Raw genomic sequence first — 12,766 nt, 5'->3', positions numbered from 1 at the left:
CTGATAATATAACTCCATGTGCACACCCCCGGAAATAACAAAATACCGCTGCTTAGTGATACAGCCTCTAGGTCGACTTACTTACACTTTCTTGTCAACAAAAGTGGCTGAAATGACAATGCAAATCTGTTTAAAATATTTAGTTTGGTGATACATGGGAAAAAAATATTTAAAAGTTAACTTTTTAAAAATTCAATTTCACACACAAGGCAATCCCAAAATGATTTTGATGGTGATGTGTGTTTCATTATTTAGACTCTCCTTCACATTGGATGTCAGATGGAACAGTGACTATGAGGTTAAAGTGCTGACTGATCTCAATCCGACACATTAAAAAGCCACTGCTCTGGTGTTTGCAGACGAGCACAGAAAGCAGTCCTACTAATCATCAGCTTATCTCCAACTACACAAGACATCTGGCGAATATCGCTCCATTTGTCTTTTCTTACCCCCCTGTCCCTCGTCTTTTTCTCATTCACCTTTTACTTTTCTGTCTTTGTTAGAATCCTTTCTTTTCCCTTGTGTTTCTCCTCTCTGCTCTTTATCTTTTTTTGCAGACTGTACCCAGTAGTAGAGGTTAAACAGTCCTTTGTGTTGTGTGACCAGCCAGTGCGCAGGGGAAGGAGGCGAGGTGACTGGAGGTGGATCAGAGTCATGTCCAGTAGGCCAGAATAACAAATAGCTCAACTAGCTCACATTGTTCTGTGATCGGGAAAGTATTCCTGCCAGTTTAACGATGATAACCTGCAGCGATACATACACACACTGCATGCACAAAGTGGACATTATTACTGTACAAAAATTAGCATGACCAACTACTACGAGGAATTATCTAGATCTTAAGCTAAATGCTCGTTTTTATGATGGTGGATTTGTCTGTTTGTCATTTGGAACTGGGCAGGGAGCATACTGTCTGTTAAAAGTGGATGCTAGCTGCGGGAAACGATGTTGATGAGAGCTGTGAGCGTAAACCACACAGAAGGGTTTTGGGCCGTAAAACCAGAACAAGGGGCTAAAAAAACACTGATTGCAGAGTTCTGATAAAAAACTATCCATGATCCATGGTTTGTGTATTTTTTTCAATTTACACAGAAAGGTAAACTAGGAATATGGAAACTGGTACAATGCATTACTGTGTGCCTAATTACTGTTGCCTATTACTGAGTGACGAATTATGATTTATTTTCGCAGTCCTAGTTCATTTAAAAAGGAGAAGAAAAGATTAGTTCTTCAATAAACCAACTCAGTGCAATCCTTACTGATCCAGCTGTTTGTCTCTACTATTCCAACTTGTATACACTTTTGTCTGAGACATGTTGACACCAATCGGCAACCTGCCGAATGAAGCCGATGTGGAATATTGACCATCAGGGGGCGACTCCTCCCATTGTAAAAAGAAGTCAGATTATATAGAAGTCTATGAGAAAGTGACTCTACTTCTCTCTTGATTTATTCCCTCAGTAAACATGAGTTTATGTCTCAATCTCTAGTTTCAAGTCTTCTTCAATACAGCATGATGTTCATTTAGTAAATGATGGTCCATTTAGAGTCAAACAGACCATAAAGCTGGGTATGCTTTAGGGCGGGGCTACTATTATTGACATTTCGCTGCCACCAACAGAGCCATATATACGGCCTCTCTAAGTCACTCCTCCACGTTCCAAATGTGGTAACTTCTACTTATATACATGTCTTTGGTTGACACACTGCTCTGATTAAATGCAGGGAAGCTAAGATTGATGTCACTGATCGGTCAATCACTCAATGAGCTGAACCAGACAGATCCCGACTAGATAAAGGCTACTAGGTACTAGATGATTGTTCAAATGATTTGGTATTTGAGCAATACATTAAGACATTATCAATAATAATAATCAAAATAACGGCTTCACATGACTGACTCTCATTATTGCCATAGCATTCTTTCCCGCTAGCATAATTAATGTGTCATCTTTTTTCTTTTTTTTAAAGTCATTCTGGGGTCAATCCTGACCAAACAAATCTGATTTCAGTCCATGAAAGCTTAGCTCAGCATGATAGACTCTTATTACAGCAAAGAAGACATAAAACAGTCCACAGTCCAAACAGAGGTTTGCCCTTGGGTCATCACATTACTCGAGGGTTTTGTAATCTTGAGAACTGCTGGCTTACATCCTTTCTCCAATTATGGCTTGTTTTCTGGCTCTCCTCTTGTACTGAGCCCAGATTGAATTTACATTCTCTATAAACTGTACAACAGGGAGAGCAGAAGTAAAATCTTTCAATTTTGTATCCAGGTTTGTTTTTTCTCCTTCCGTATTCCTTCCTTCAGGACGTTTTCTGTGTCCGTTTCTTATATTCGTCTGGACCACAGAAAAGCCCCTGGCTCCCCCAACCTGATTCCTGTCATCTTTTTCACTACAGTTTGCAGGTCTGGTACCAGGTTTCGACCTAGCTCTGTCTACTTCCCCCCTCCCCTCTGTAAATGATCAGCACTTCAAAGCTTCCCATTGCAGCAGCGTCAGGGAGCTCCCAGGCCGCGGGATCTGCTGAGCCCGGCCTTACATTAGAGCTTATTCACTCCCAGCCGCAGGTGTGCTTGCCCACGCCGACTCCCAGAGGACGGCAGAGGCTTCAAACACACCAAAACACAACTTTCAAAAGGCTGCGTGTCATCAGCATTAATTCCTGGACACTGAGGAATCAGCAGAGCACTCTGTCATCTGAAACTGACTTTGAGAGAGCGAGAGAGAAAGACGGGGAGGGAGAGAGAGTGGGGAGTAAAACACACATTGTCATTCATACCTTCTCATTATCGCCCTGAGTCATAGAGAAAACCCCGGAGCTGAGCTCACCGACACTGACATTCTCTGTTTGCGAGTGGTGATTTGGACCATATGTTTTAATTTAATAGCTTAAAGTTACCTCATCACTGTTTGTGTTATGTCATCTGTTTTCATATATCCGTGTGTCTGTCTCTAAGTGTACATGCGTATACATGGCTGTGTTTTAAGACGGACTTTAAGGTCAACAGTCGGACCTGTAATTATAACTTTGACTGACACAACTTCGACCCTTACCCTCTCCACGCCACGTACGAGTTTGTGAAATATTTTGAGAGCTCGTTGTACCCTGTGCTTTTGGTGACCTGTTTGCAGTTGATCACATGATGATCCGGACATTTCGCTTCCATCCATCCCAGTCCGTTCGTCCATCTATTGTCTTTTCTACTTATCCGGGACCGGGCTGCAGGGGCAGCAGGCTTTGCAGGTATTTCACAAGTTCCTCTCCCTTGCAACGTTTCCCAGTTCTTCCTGGGGAGCCCTGAGGCGTTCCCATGCCAGAAGAGATATATTATCCCTCCAGTGTTTTCATGGTCCATTCCGTGGCCAAATACCAGTTGAATATGCCCGAAAACCTCCAAACAGTCGTCCATGGGGCCTCCTGATCAGATGCCCAAACCACCTCACCTGGCCCCTGGTCTACTCCAAGCTCCCTCCGGATGTCCAGCCACCCTACGAAGGAAGCTCATTTTGGCCACTTGTATCCAAGTTTTAATTGTTTCGGTCACGACCCAAAGCTCACAAATATTGGTGAAGGTCAGAACGTAGATGAACTGCCTTGCCTTCCGGCTTAGCGCCCTCTTCACCACAACGGTCTGGTACAACACTCACATCGCTGCTGACAATGAACCGAATCCTCCCTGCGTTCCATTCCATTTTCAAGCCTATCTTTCTTTTTTTCTTTTTTATCCGTACAAATTTGAAAGCAGGGACAGTGATGTCAACTAGCTAACTTATCGTTACGTCACGCAGCTATTGGTTCACTGCTAACTGTTCACTGACAAATACATATGTATTTGTCAGGGCTGTGGGGATGAACATACCGTTGCTTCGTAATTTTGGGGTGGATTGTCCCAGAGTCCTAGATTTGTGGGTCTAGAGGACAGAATTGTTGTTTGCTCTATGCAGATAACTTGCGTTGCGATGAACACTACAGACTGGGACCATGATCAGTTGGTAGTATGATAAAGTGTCTGTCCATGTTATTCACTACCTCCAATGAGTGTATTTAATGTGAAGTTTCAATAGACAAGTCTACAGTCCCGCTAGCAGCTTTGCATTCACCAAAGACACAGATCTATCCTCTGCAGACCATGAATGTATGTTAAAGTTTCATGGTGCTCCATCCAAAAATAGTGGAGATATTTCAGTGAGGAACAAAATGCTCGACTGACGGATCAGAGCAGCCTTACCATTCCTCAAGTCCAGCCACTAGTTTTGCTACGAATTATGATACCTGACGTGATGTTGTATTGTCAATGGCTTTGCCAACATGTCTTCAACCCTGTCATTATAGTATGAGAATAGGGAGGTGTGTGTGCGCTTTGGCATCTATCATTATAGGGTTAGTGTAAACCCTTATTTTGGCATCAGATGTGTAAAGTGAGTAGCTGAGGCTCTTCTTTGGTGGACTTAATTGATTATCTGACAGCTGTCTGAGATATGTCGCTCTGTTGATAAATCCAAAGGACTTAAGATCATACCATTTTTATTTTCTTTCTCTTTTTTGTTCTATTTGGCCTAATGATATCAATTTACAAAAAGCTAAATATTTTTTCCTTTCACTTCAATAAAGCATTTAGTCTTTTCAGACCAGCGGATCACTTCAGTGCGACAGAACAACCTCTTCTATAAAGAGCTACTGTTTGTTTGGAAGAGGCAGTTAAATTAAGGCTGAACTGGATCCAAGAGGAATTTATTTGAAGCAGCCACTTTGATGCCGAGCCAGTTTCTGTTGAACTGTGATGAGTTTAAACGACTAGTGTCGTTAAAGCTAGGACATGTCGAAGTGAGGGCGACCGTGTTAAAAGCCTGTAAACTCTGAAGTAGAGATGGAAAATCAGAGTAAAAGCGGTGGATTTAACTTTTTATACTTGCAAAAATAATCCGTTTCAACCCTCATCAACTTGAGGAATTGTTTCACCCTAAAGAATATCAAATACTTTGGCCCAGAGGAACGGTAAAACACCATCACTATTCAAACTACACTCAAGACTACAAAATTAGCCAATAGCACCACATGACAAATTACAAAAACTACTGCAACCGTTAAAATATGCACAACTTATAATATCTTTCCCTCTCTATGTCTCTGCCTGCAATTTCCCCTCCAACTCTTCTTTGTCTGTGCAGCCTTAACGGTCTGAAAGACACATTCCCACTAGACTTAAATCTGTAACTCACTTTTGTTTGAATTTTTCTCTACTGTGGATCCACTCCAAGCCGTTCACCTAATTCTCTTGAGAGGGCATTTTTGGGAAAGAAGCCCTCCCATTACTTTCTGATGTCTGATTTGGCGGTTTGTGTCCGGACATTTCTGAAACAGACAATCCGACATTCAAAGCAACTTTATGCCATGATTGGCTAGCTGTGCACAAGAGAGAAAAAAGCAGAGGTTTAAACTTCTCTCTTCAGTGCACAAGTCTAGTTCTGTTCAAGCATAACACGACCCTTGCACCGTGTCAGCAGCAGCTTCACTCCTGTCGACACAGGATGCGCTCAGGCACAGTTTGAATGTCGGCCTTCTGAGTTTTGGCAGCAATCTGATCCAAACAAACGAAAAATGGACTCAAAGTATGAAAACTTGCCCCAATAAGATAAGAGTCTAGGTTCCTGAGACATATAAGATGATGGCCAAAATAACCATTTCTAAAAGCTAATCAGCTTTAAAGTCTTCAAACTTAAAAACATCTCGTGACCTCACCTGAAGTTTTCCTATTATTGCTTTCATGCGATGGAAAGAATATTTATTTCTGTAAATGTCAGGATCAGTTACAGAAACTATTCTGTATATTGTGCAGCGCTTCCTTTTAAAAAAAAAAGAAAAAGTATCTACTTTTCAAAGAGCATCTCAACTGTGTGAGAATGAAACTGGCTGCCGGGTGGCAGCTTCATAGGGAGACGTAGAACCGGCACAGGGCTGAGCCCCAGCGATAAATCACACAGTCACTCAGACCTTTTCATTACAACCCTGAGTCATACAGAAACTGTGCAGGTGAGCTCACCAGTGTTTGTGCATCTGTAGGGTGTTTGTGCAGCTATTTTGGCTCTGTGAAAACATTTATCCCTATAATATAGAAGTCAAATGTGATTATATCGTCTGGCTTTGTATCCGATCATCCAAGAGAAGCGAGGCGTTGTTAAGAGGTTAATATTTGGAAATGAAGAGTCAATAGGGGGAGGGGAAGACATATTGTCAGACTTACAATACCTGACTAATTTCCCCTCTTAATTTACCTTTTTAAAACACCATTTGTTCCTATCCAGTTAGTCTCTGGGTGGCTAACGGGAGACACGCTGTGACACGTCAAGCGTTTTTTGAAGTTGGCTCTGGAAGGGAACCTCTCCTTAACCGACGTCTGACAGTGATTGAGATAGATCGGAGGGAGGGAGGGAAGGAAGGAAGGAGAAAGAGGGCATGAGGCAGAGAGCCACAGGCTATCGGCGGGGAGGAGGGTGTGTCTGGGAAATGGAGTTGTTTTAACATCAAAGATAACTCCACTCAGGACTCAGCAAAGACCGCATTAGGCTCGGGAGACACCGCACTTTATCGTCAGCTCTTCCTGTTTGGCGGAAGCCGTATCCTTGAAGCTTGTGTTAAAACACCGATATGCGCTGGTACAAATTAGAAGTCACTTCCCCGGCCTCCCACAAGACACAAACCCGCACGCTGACTTCATCTCGGCCCAGTGAGTGAAAACATAAAAGCCAGACCATGGTAAACTCCCGTCCAGTGACTTGCTAGTTCTCTGACTTGATCAACACATATGGCAGACTTAATAAATTGTCAAAAGAAAAACAAATGTCAACTGTTAGAACCTTTACCGACAGCTGTTATTATACATACTGAAGAACAGCTATTGTGTGTAAGAATGGATGAAAAAGGGTCCCTTAGCAATCTTCAGATTGCTGTCAACAAGAACTAAATAGCAACTTCTGACAACTTTAGAAAGTGTCCAAGCTCCATTAACCAAATGTTATTGCCCCCTTGGGAGCAGGGAGTAACCTCCAATGCGGACGTGTCTTAAAACTTGCATTCTCTCTACTGACCATCAGGGAGCAACTCCTCTGGTTGTATAGAAGTCTATAGGAAAATGCCTCTACTTCTCACTTGATTTATTACCTCAGTAAACATTGTAAACATGAGTTTATGGTCTCAATCTCTAGTTTCAAGTCTTCTTCAATACAGCATGATGTTCATTTAGTAAATTATCCTCCATTTAGAGTTAAATAAACGGATGCTTTAGGGCGGGGCTTACTACGATTGACAGGTAGCTGCCGCTACCAGATATGTCTACGTCAATCCTTCACATTCCAAATATTGTAACTTCTGCTCATTGGTTTCGGGGGAAAAAAACACAACATGGTGACGCTTGTAATCCAAGATGGCGAACGAAATCGCTCAAGGCTTCAAAACGGCAGTCCACAATTCAATGGGTGACGTCACGATGCCTACGCCCACTTCTTAGGCTCTGCTTGGAAGCAGCGGAGCTAGTTGGACAATTTTATATACAATAGCTATTTATTTATACACAGAGCAACATCAGCTTCAATTGATTGTTCTCCTCCTGAGAAGCATGTCTCCTTAGCTACTAAATGCTCGTTGGAAGCCAGGTTGAGAGTGGAGTTGTCGGTTGGAAAACCAGAAGAATGATGCAAAGTTTCCATAGGAGTTTCCATAAGGCGCATTATTTCACCGATAGTAAATAACTTTTATTTTGTGTTGATTTTGGCGGTCCCTGTGGTCAAAAGCGGTATCTTTTCAGTGCACCTAAGTCTCTGAGAAACCTAATTTTACCTCAGCAGACGTCTGACATTCTGCCCCTCTGACGTCCTGATTGTCCTCAAATAGTTAAAGAGCGTGTTATGCTAGAAACAGCTAATGTAGCCTGATGAATTAAATATGGTGCTCTCTTTCTCAGAACTGTGTCAAAAACCGGAGGTCACACTACCACTCCAAGTCAGTGGATGTAAAGAAAAAGAAAATGTACGGACACCACCAGAAGGAGAACAGACAGGTGAGTGTGTGCGTGCTATGCTTCTACATGTGTACCTCTACATTTTAAACATTGGTGTCATTCTGTTTTTGTTTTGGAGGGTTTGCTAGGACAACCTTAGTCTATGCAACAGGTCTAAACCTCCCACATCCATATATCTTAGGCTGACTGCTGAATGGTGCCAGCTAATGCAGGAAAATAAGATGTCAATGGCACTAAATCACTATTAAGTCAGCGGTTTCCACATGGAGCAAGTTTGAATAGAAAAGGGTTGACATGTACAAGCCTGCAGAATAGTGCATTAAGTCCCATTTCTGCTACAAGACGAGCCTCGGTAATATTTGAACTGAGTAGCTTTGCCATTGGCCAGCCGAAAGACTGAAAAGCCTAAAACAACACGTTTGCCGGAGGCTCCACAAGCGCACACTTCCAGTTTTGCCACCGCAGTTCATCACCCCTCACCAAACATACCTAACATGCCGCAAGAAGAATCTTTTTTTGTCAGCGAAACTGCTCTCTATTGGCAAATGAAATTGTTAAATAAACCTCTGTTACGTCTTCAAATGTATACAATAATACTAGTTTTTAACCATCTTTAGGTTGGTCAGGTAAGTCTGTTTTTATTTGTACAGCACATTTTTATTTGGCCATAGTTGCCATTGTGGTTCATGTTTTTTAGACTTTGTTCATAATGTAGTTAATAAACATGATATGTTGTTTTGCTTCCTAAACTTTACTTCCTAAATTGATGAGTTCTGTGCATTTTAAAGGCCCATCTAGGGAGGGATATTGCACATTAGCTTGGGTTGTAATTTCTGTGGTATGTTGTTAGGTTTTGGGTTTATTTAATATCCTTTAACATTAAATAGCGCTGATTCCAAACTGTGAAAAGGGACTTTTGCTTTTTTATGCAAACGGTCATTTAGAAACCGAAAACACAGAGCAAATCTAATCTAAGGAGCTTGTGTCATTTCAACAAAATGGTGTACAGTAAGCTCTCTACTCGTCCCCAGGGGAACATGGCTCCAGGACCACATGTAGATAAAAGCGCTGTCTACTAAAAAGCTTAAAAGCAAATGCATCATATTTTTTAAATGACATTCTGCAATAAAGTTCCAGGAGTTAGCAGAAATCCTAGTAATGCTAAATCAGTGTTGGAGTTCGCTTTGTCGTGTTGTTGAGATGGAAAAGCAAACCGGGCTTTCTTGACAGTAAAACTTGGACATCACGCCCCCTCCTTGTGTCGTGAAACATGAGTTCCCGCTTCTGCGTCTGTTTGCACGAGTGCTGCTTTCACACAAACACGGACAGTACATTGTATAAGTGGGTCTTTGTGTTCACAGCTTGCCTAAGCAGGCCGATTCTGCCCCCTGAGTTAACATGGTGAGCCACTGATAACATTAATTTGTGTACAACAAGGACACACACACACACACACACACACACACACACACACAAAGGCGATTCAGTTGGGTATGTCTGTAATGGAACAATAACTAATTTTGTTAACGGTATCACATTCCATGATTTTGGACCGGAGCGGTGCTTTGGCCCTGCATGTCTGCAAACATGGGAGTTTAATTGTAATAAGTTGGCCGACTTCATGGGGCTTATTACACTAGAAAAAAGTATTTGATGATTTCTGTTTTGTTTTTGTTTTTCTTCCCACAGAATCTGTTGCCGGGGCTGAAAGTGTAGTGAACCGCATGATGCGCCTGGCCCAGCGCTACCTGTTGGACCCAATGGGTAGAAAGAGGGCTGAGGCGCGGTCTTCTCCAACACAGGCCAAGCCCAGACAACGCAGTCCTGCACCTGGACGAGTCTTCCGGAGTCGGACCTCGTCTTCCCTAACACAAGCTCAGGTAAAGCTTTTAAGGTTTAAGCATCGTCTTCATACCTATACATATCTTCTTCGTAGCTTATTTCACTCTGACTCCTAGGAAAGTAAAACTGGACAAGAAAAATTATGATTGGAGCAATGTTGGATTTATGCAATCATATAGATGATTTACACATACAAGATAGTATTATCAACACAATAGTGTTGCAAAATACAAATGGGCTCCATTATACATGGACATCCTGATATAACAGGACTTTAATTAAAGAAGCTAATTTTACCTTTAAAATAAAACAAAATGTGACAAATTAATACATAGTTAAATATGAACCCGACGCTCTTTTTTTTTTCTTCTCGGAAATGTGTTTTTTTCAAAACTAAAACTGTGCTATCTTCTCATCCACAGTTCCGATTTAATTCATTTAAATTGCTAAAGTACCATGAACCTTGTGAGAAGAGACGTGTGGTTTTACTTTTCTTTCTTTTTTTTAAGATCGTTAAGTTTTAATAATTCCTTAAACGACTTAAAACATATATATTATATTCCTATTCCTTTAATTGACCACACAACAATATTACTTCCCTCCCATATGTTTGCTTGTCATACGATTGGCACAGCTGGGTAATGATTAATCGCTATACCTTTCGAATCATATTTCTCGCGTGCGTGTGTGCATAGCAGGTGTGCTTGGCAACTATCCCTGTGTCCTTGGAAGACCCATCACTTTGCGCCGGCTGTTTTGATTGTGCCAGTAAAATGAGGCTCTTAATGTTGGTTCATCGGTAAACAATGTTAATAATGCAGTAATGCTCTTTACTAAACAGTGTAGGGTTTTCTTTAGCCATTAAAGAAATCAGGATCCACTGAGAGCCAGCAGCGGTCTGGAAGCCTGGAACAAAGGGCCGACTGTCTGTTTCAACAGCGCCATTCAGATGCCCAATCCTTCTGCTAAAACCAGACCGGGCAGCAAGGCTCACTGGCGTCTCATTTATAACACTTCAGACACAACAGAGATTATCTCTGTTCTCACCGCGTTGAGATTTCATAATATTTGGTAACACGTTTTTTTTCTGAATGTTTTCGTCCCTTCACACTGCACAGTAGCAGTTACCTCCCACCGAAGGTTGAGGTCAATTAGGATAGATAGACTTGTTATAATTTTAATATATTTTAATATATATATATATATATATATATATATATATATATATATATATATATATATATATATATATATAATTTTAATATACATACGTTCAGTTTAAAGCAAGCAGAAGAGATATAAACAAAAACGGAAGGGTAGAATAAAAAAAAGTCAAAACCCCATCTACTACAAGATAAAATACATTTTATTTTTCCCTGATATGTTTTTCTTCCCCCAATCATTTGGGGAATGCAGCTCTTTAGAATATTTTTTCTCTTGTAACCCAGCACAGTTCTGTGTCCATCGAAAGGAAAGAAAGTAGTCTCTCCCTTGCCATCTGTTGCATCACATTGGTCATTATAAATGATTTGAAGCTTGGCCCAGGGCATGTTTCTCAGGATCGGAATACATTTTGTAGCTTGTCGTCTCGATGTTTGACGGCCCTCTGGGTTCGGCTCGGGGTAAAGATGGTCCACCTCTTCCCCTTTGTCACACTCTTTAAATCATTCTTGCTCCCATCACTCTATCCTGAGTTGGATCTCTTGTTTTCCTCTTTAGCTTCCTAATTTGTTGTTTCTCCAGCTAAATTGTAACCTGATGATTGCCATCAGGTCAAACATTTATTATATAAGTCTATCTATATTTTTTAGGACCAAAAACCCCTCCAAAAAAACTAACAACATCCCTATTAGCCTCATCGTCATGAACATGTAGCATGTTAGCATTTAGCTCAGAGCAAACTAAAAACTAAAAACTCTGGCCCAGTGTCGCGGCGCAAGCTACAAAGCTCGTAAAATCTAGTGACAGCCCGTCCCTTCTGGCCTCCCTCCAAAGCCACTCCCCCAAAATCATTATGATGAATCCAGACAACCAACATGGCTGTCGTTAGCACGCAGCTGTTATCCTCTGTTCCGTTGTTCATTCTGTATGTGTACAGATTGTAAAGCCCTCTGAGACAAATTTGTGATTTTGGGCTATACAAAATAAACTGAATTGAATTAAGCTAGCAGCTTGTGGAAGACTCCAGTGAGGACATTTAAAAAAAAAAAAAACGTTTTAAAGGGAACAGATGAAGAAATATAGTAGGGTATGTTCTTTTCATGGGAAGTACTGTAAATGTGATTGAAAGTCAAGGTGTAGCTTCAAGTGTTTTCCGACGCACACGTGCACACGCACACATTGGGCCAAGTCCAAAAACTGATTAAAACACATCCTTTCAGCAGCACCTTGTTGATGCTGGTTAACCACACAGACTCAGGAGGGTGGCGGCTGTGGCTCAGGAGCAAGGCCAGACATTCCTCTTCACAATGACGGATCATCTGGTTCATGTAAGATAGATATCTTCGGCAGCATCACTGTGACTCAAAGACTGTATATAAGAAGTGGATGTCGTGATGTCACCTGTTGATTTGTGGACTGACGTTTTGAAGCCTTGAGTCTGGCGGTTTGGTCGTCGCCATCTTGGTTTTGTTTTTTTTGTTTTTTTTTACAATGAACGGAAGGTCATTTGGACGGCGTATACGTCTCTGGTAGCGGTAGAGACCCGTCAATCACAAGGTAGTCCCACCCTAGAGCATACCCCTGCTTTTACTTTGACTCTAAATTAATCATAATTTACTAAATGAACATCATGTTGTTTAAAACTTGAAACTAGAGATTAAGACCATAAGATCATGTTTACAATGTTTACTGAGGGAATAAATCAAGAAAGTAGTCATTTTCTCATAGACTTCTATACAACCA

The 12,766-nt window shown here is 41.4% G+C and overlaps 1 protein-coding gene across 1 annotated transcript in view; it reads left to right on the top strand.

The window, feature by feature from the left end:
• LOC306741759 (uncharacterized protein) overlaps positions 1–12,766 on the top strand; it is a gene marked incomplete at both ends in the record, with an annotated part of 62,788 nt that overhangs the window by 28,855 nt on the left and 21,167 nt on the right. Inside the window, one exon of the mRNA XM_079224076.1 lies at positions 9,710–9,900. Coding sequence (XP_079080202.1) covers positions 9,710–9,900 — 191 coding nt within the window. The remainder of the gene's footprint in view (positions 1–9,709; positions 9,901–12,766) is intronic.

The sequence above is a fragment of the Taurulus bubalis genome, assembly GCF_910589615.1.
Source record: "Taurulus bubalis genome assembly, chromosome: 9".
NCBI lineage: Eukaryota > Metazoa > Chordata > Actinopteri > Perciformes > Cottidae > Taurulus > Taurulus bubalis.
Note: the sequence above shows the minus strand (reverse complement) of the source record. Positions and strands in the feature narration are given on the sequence as shown.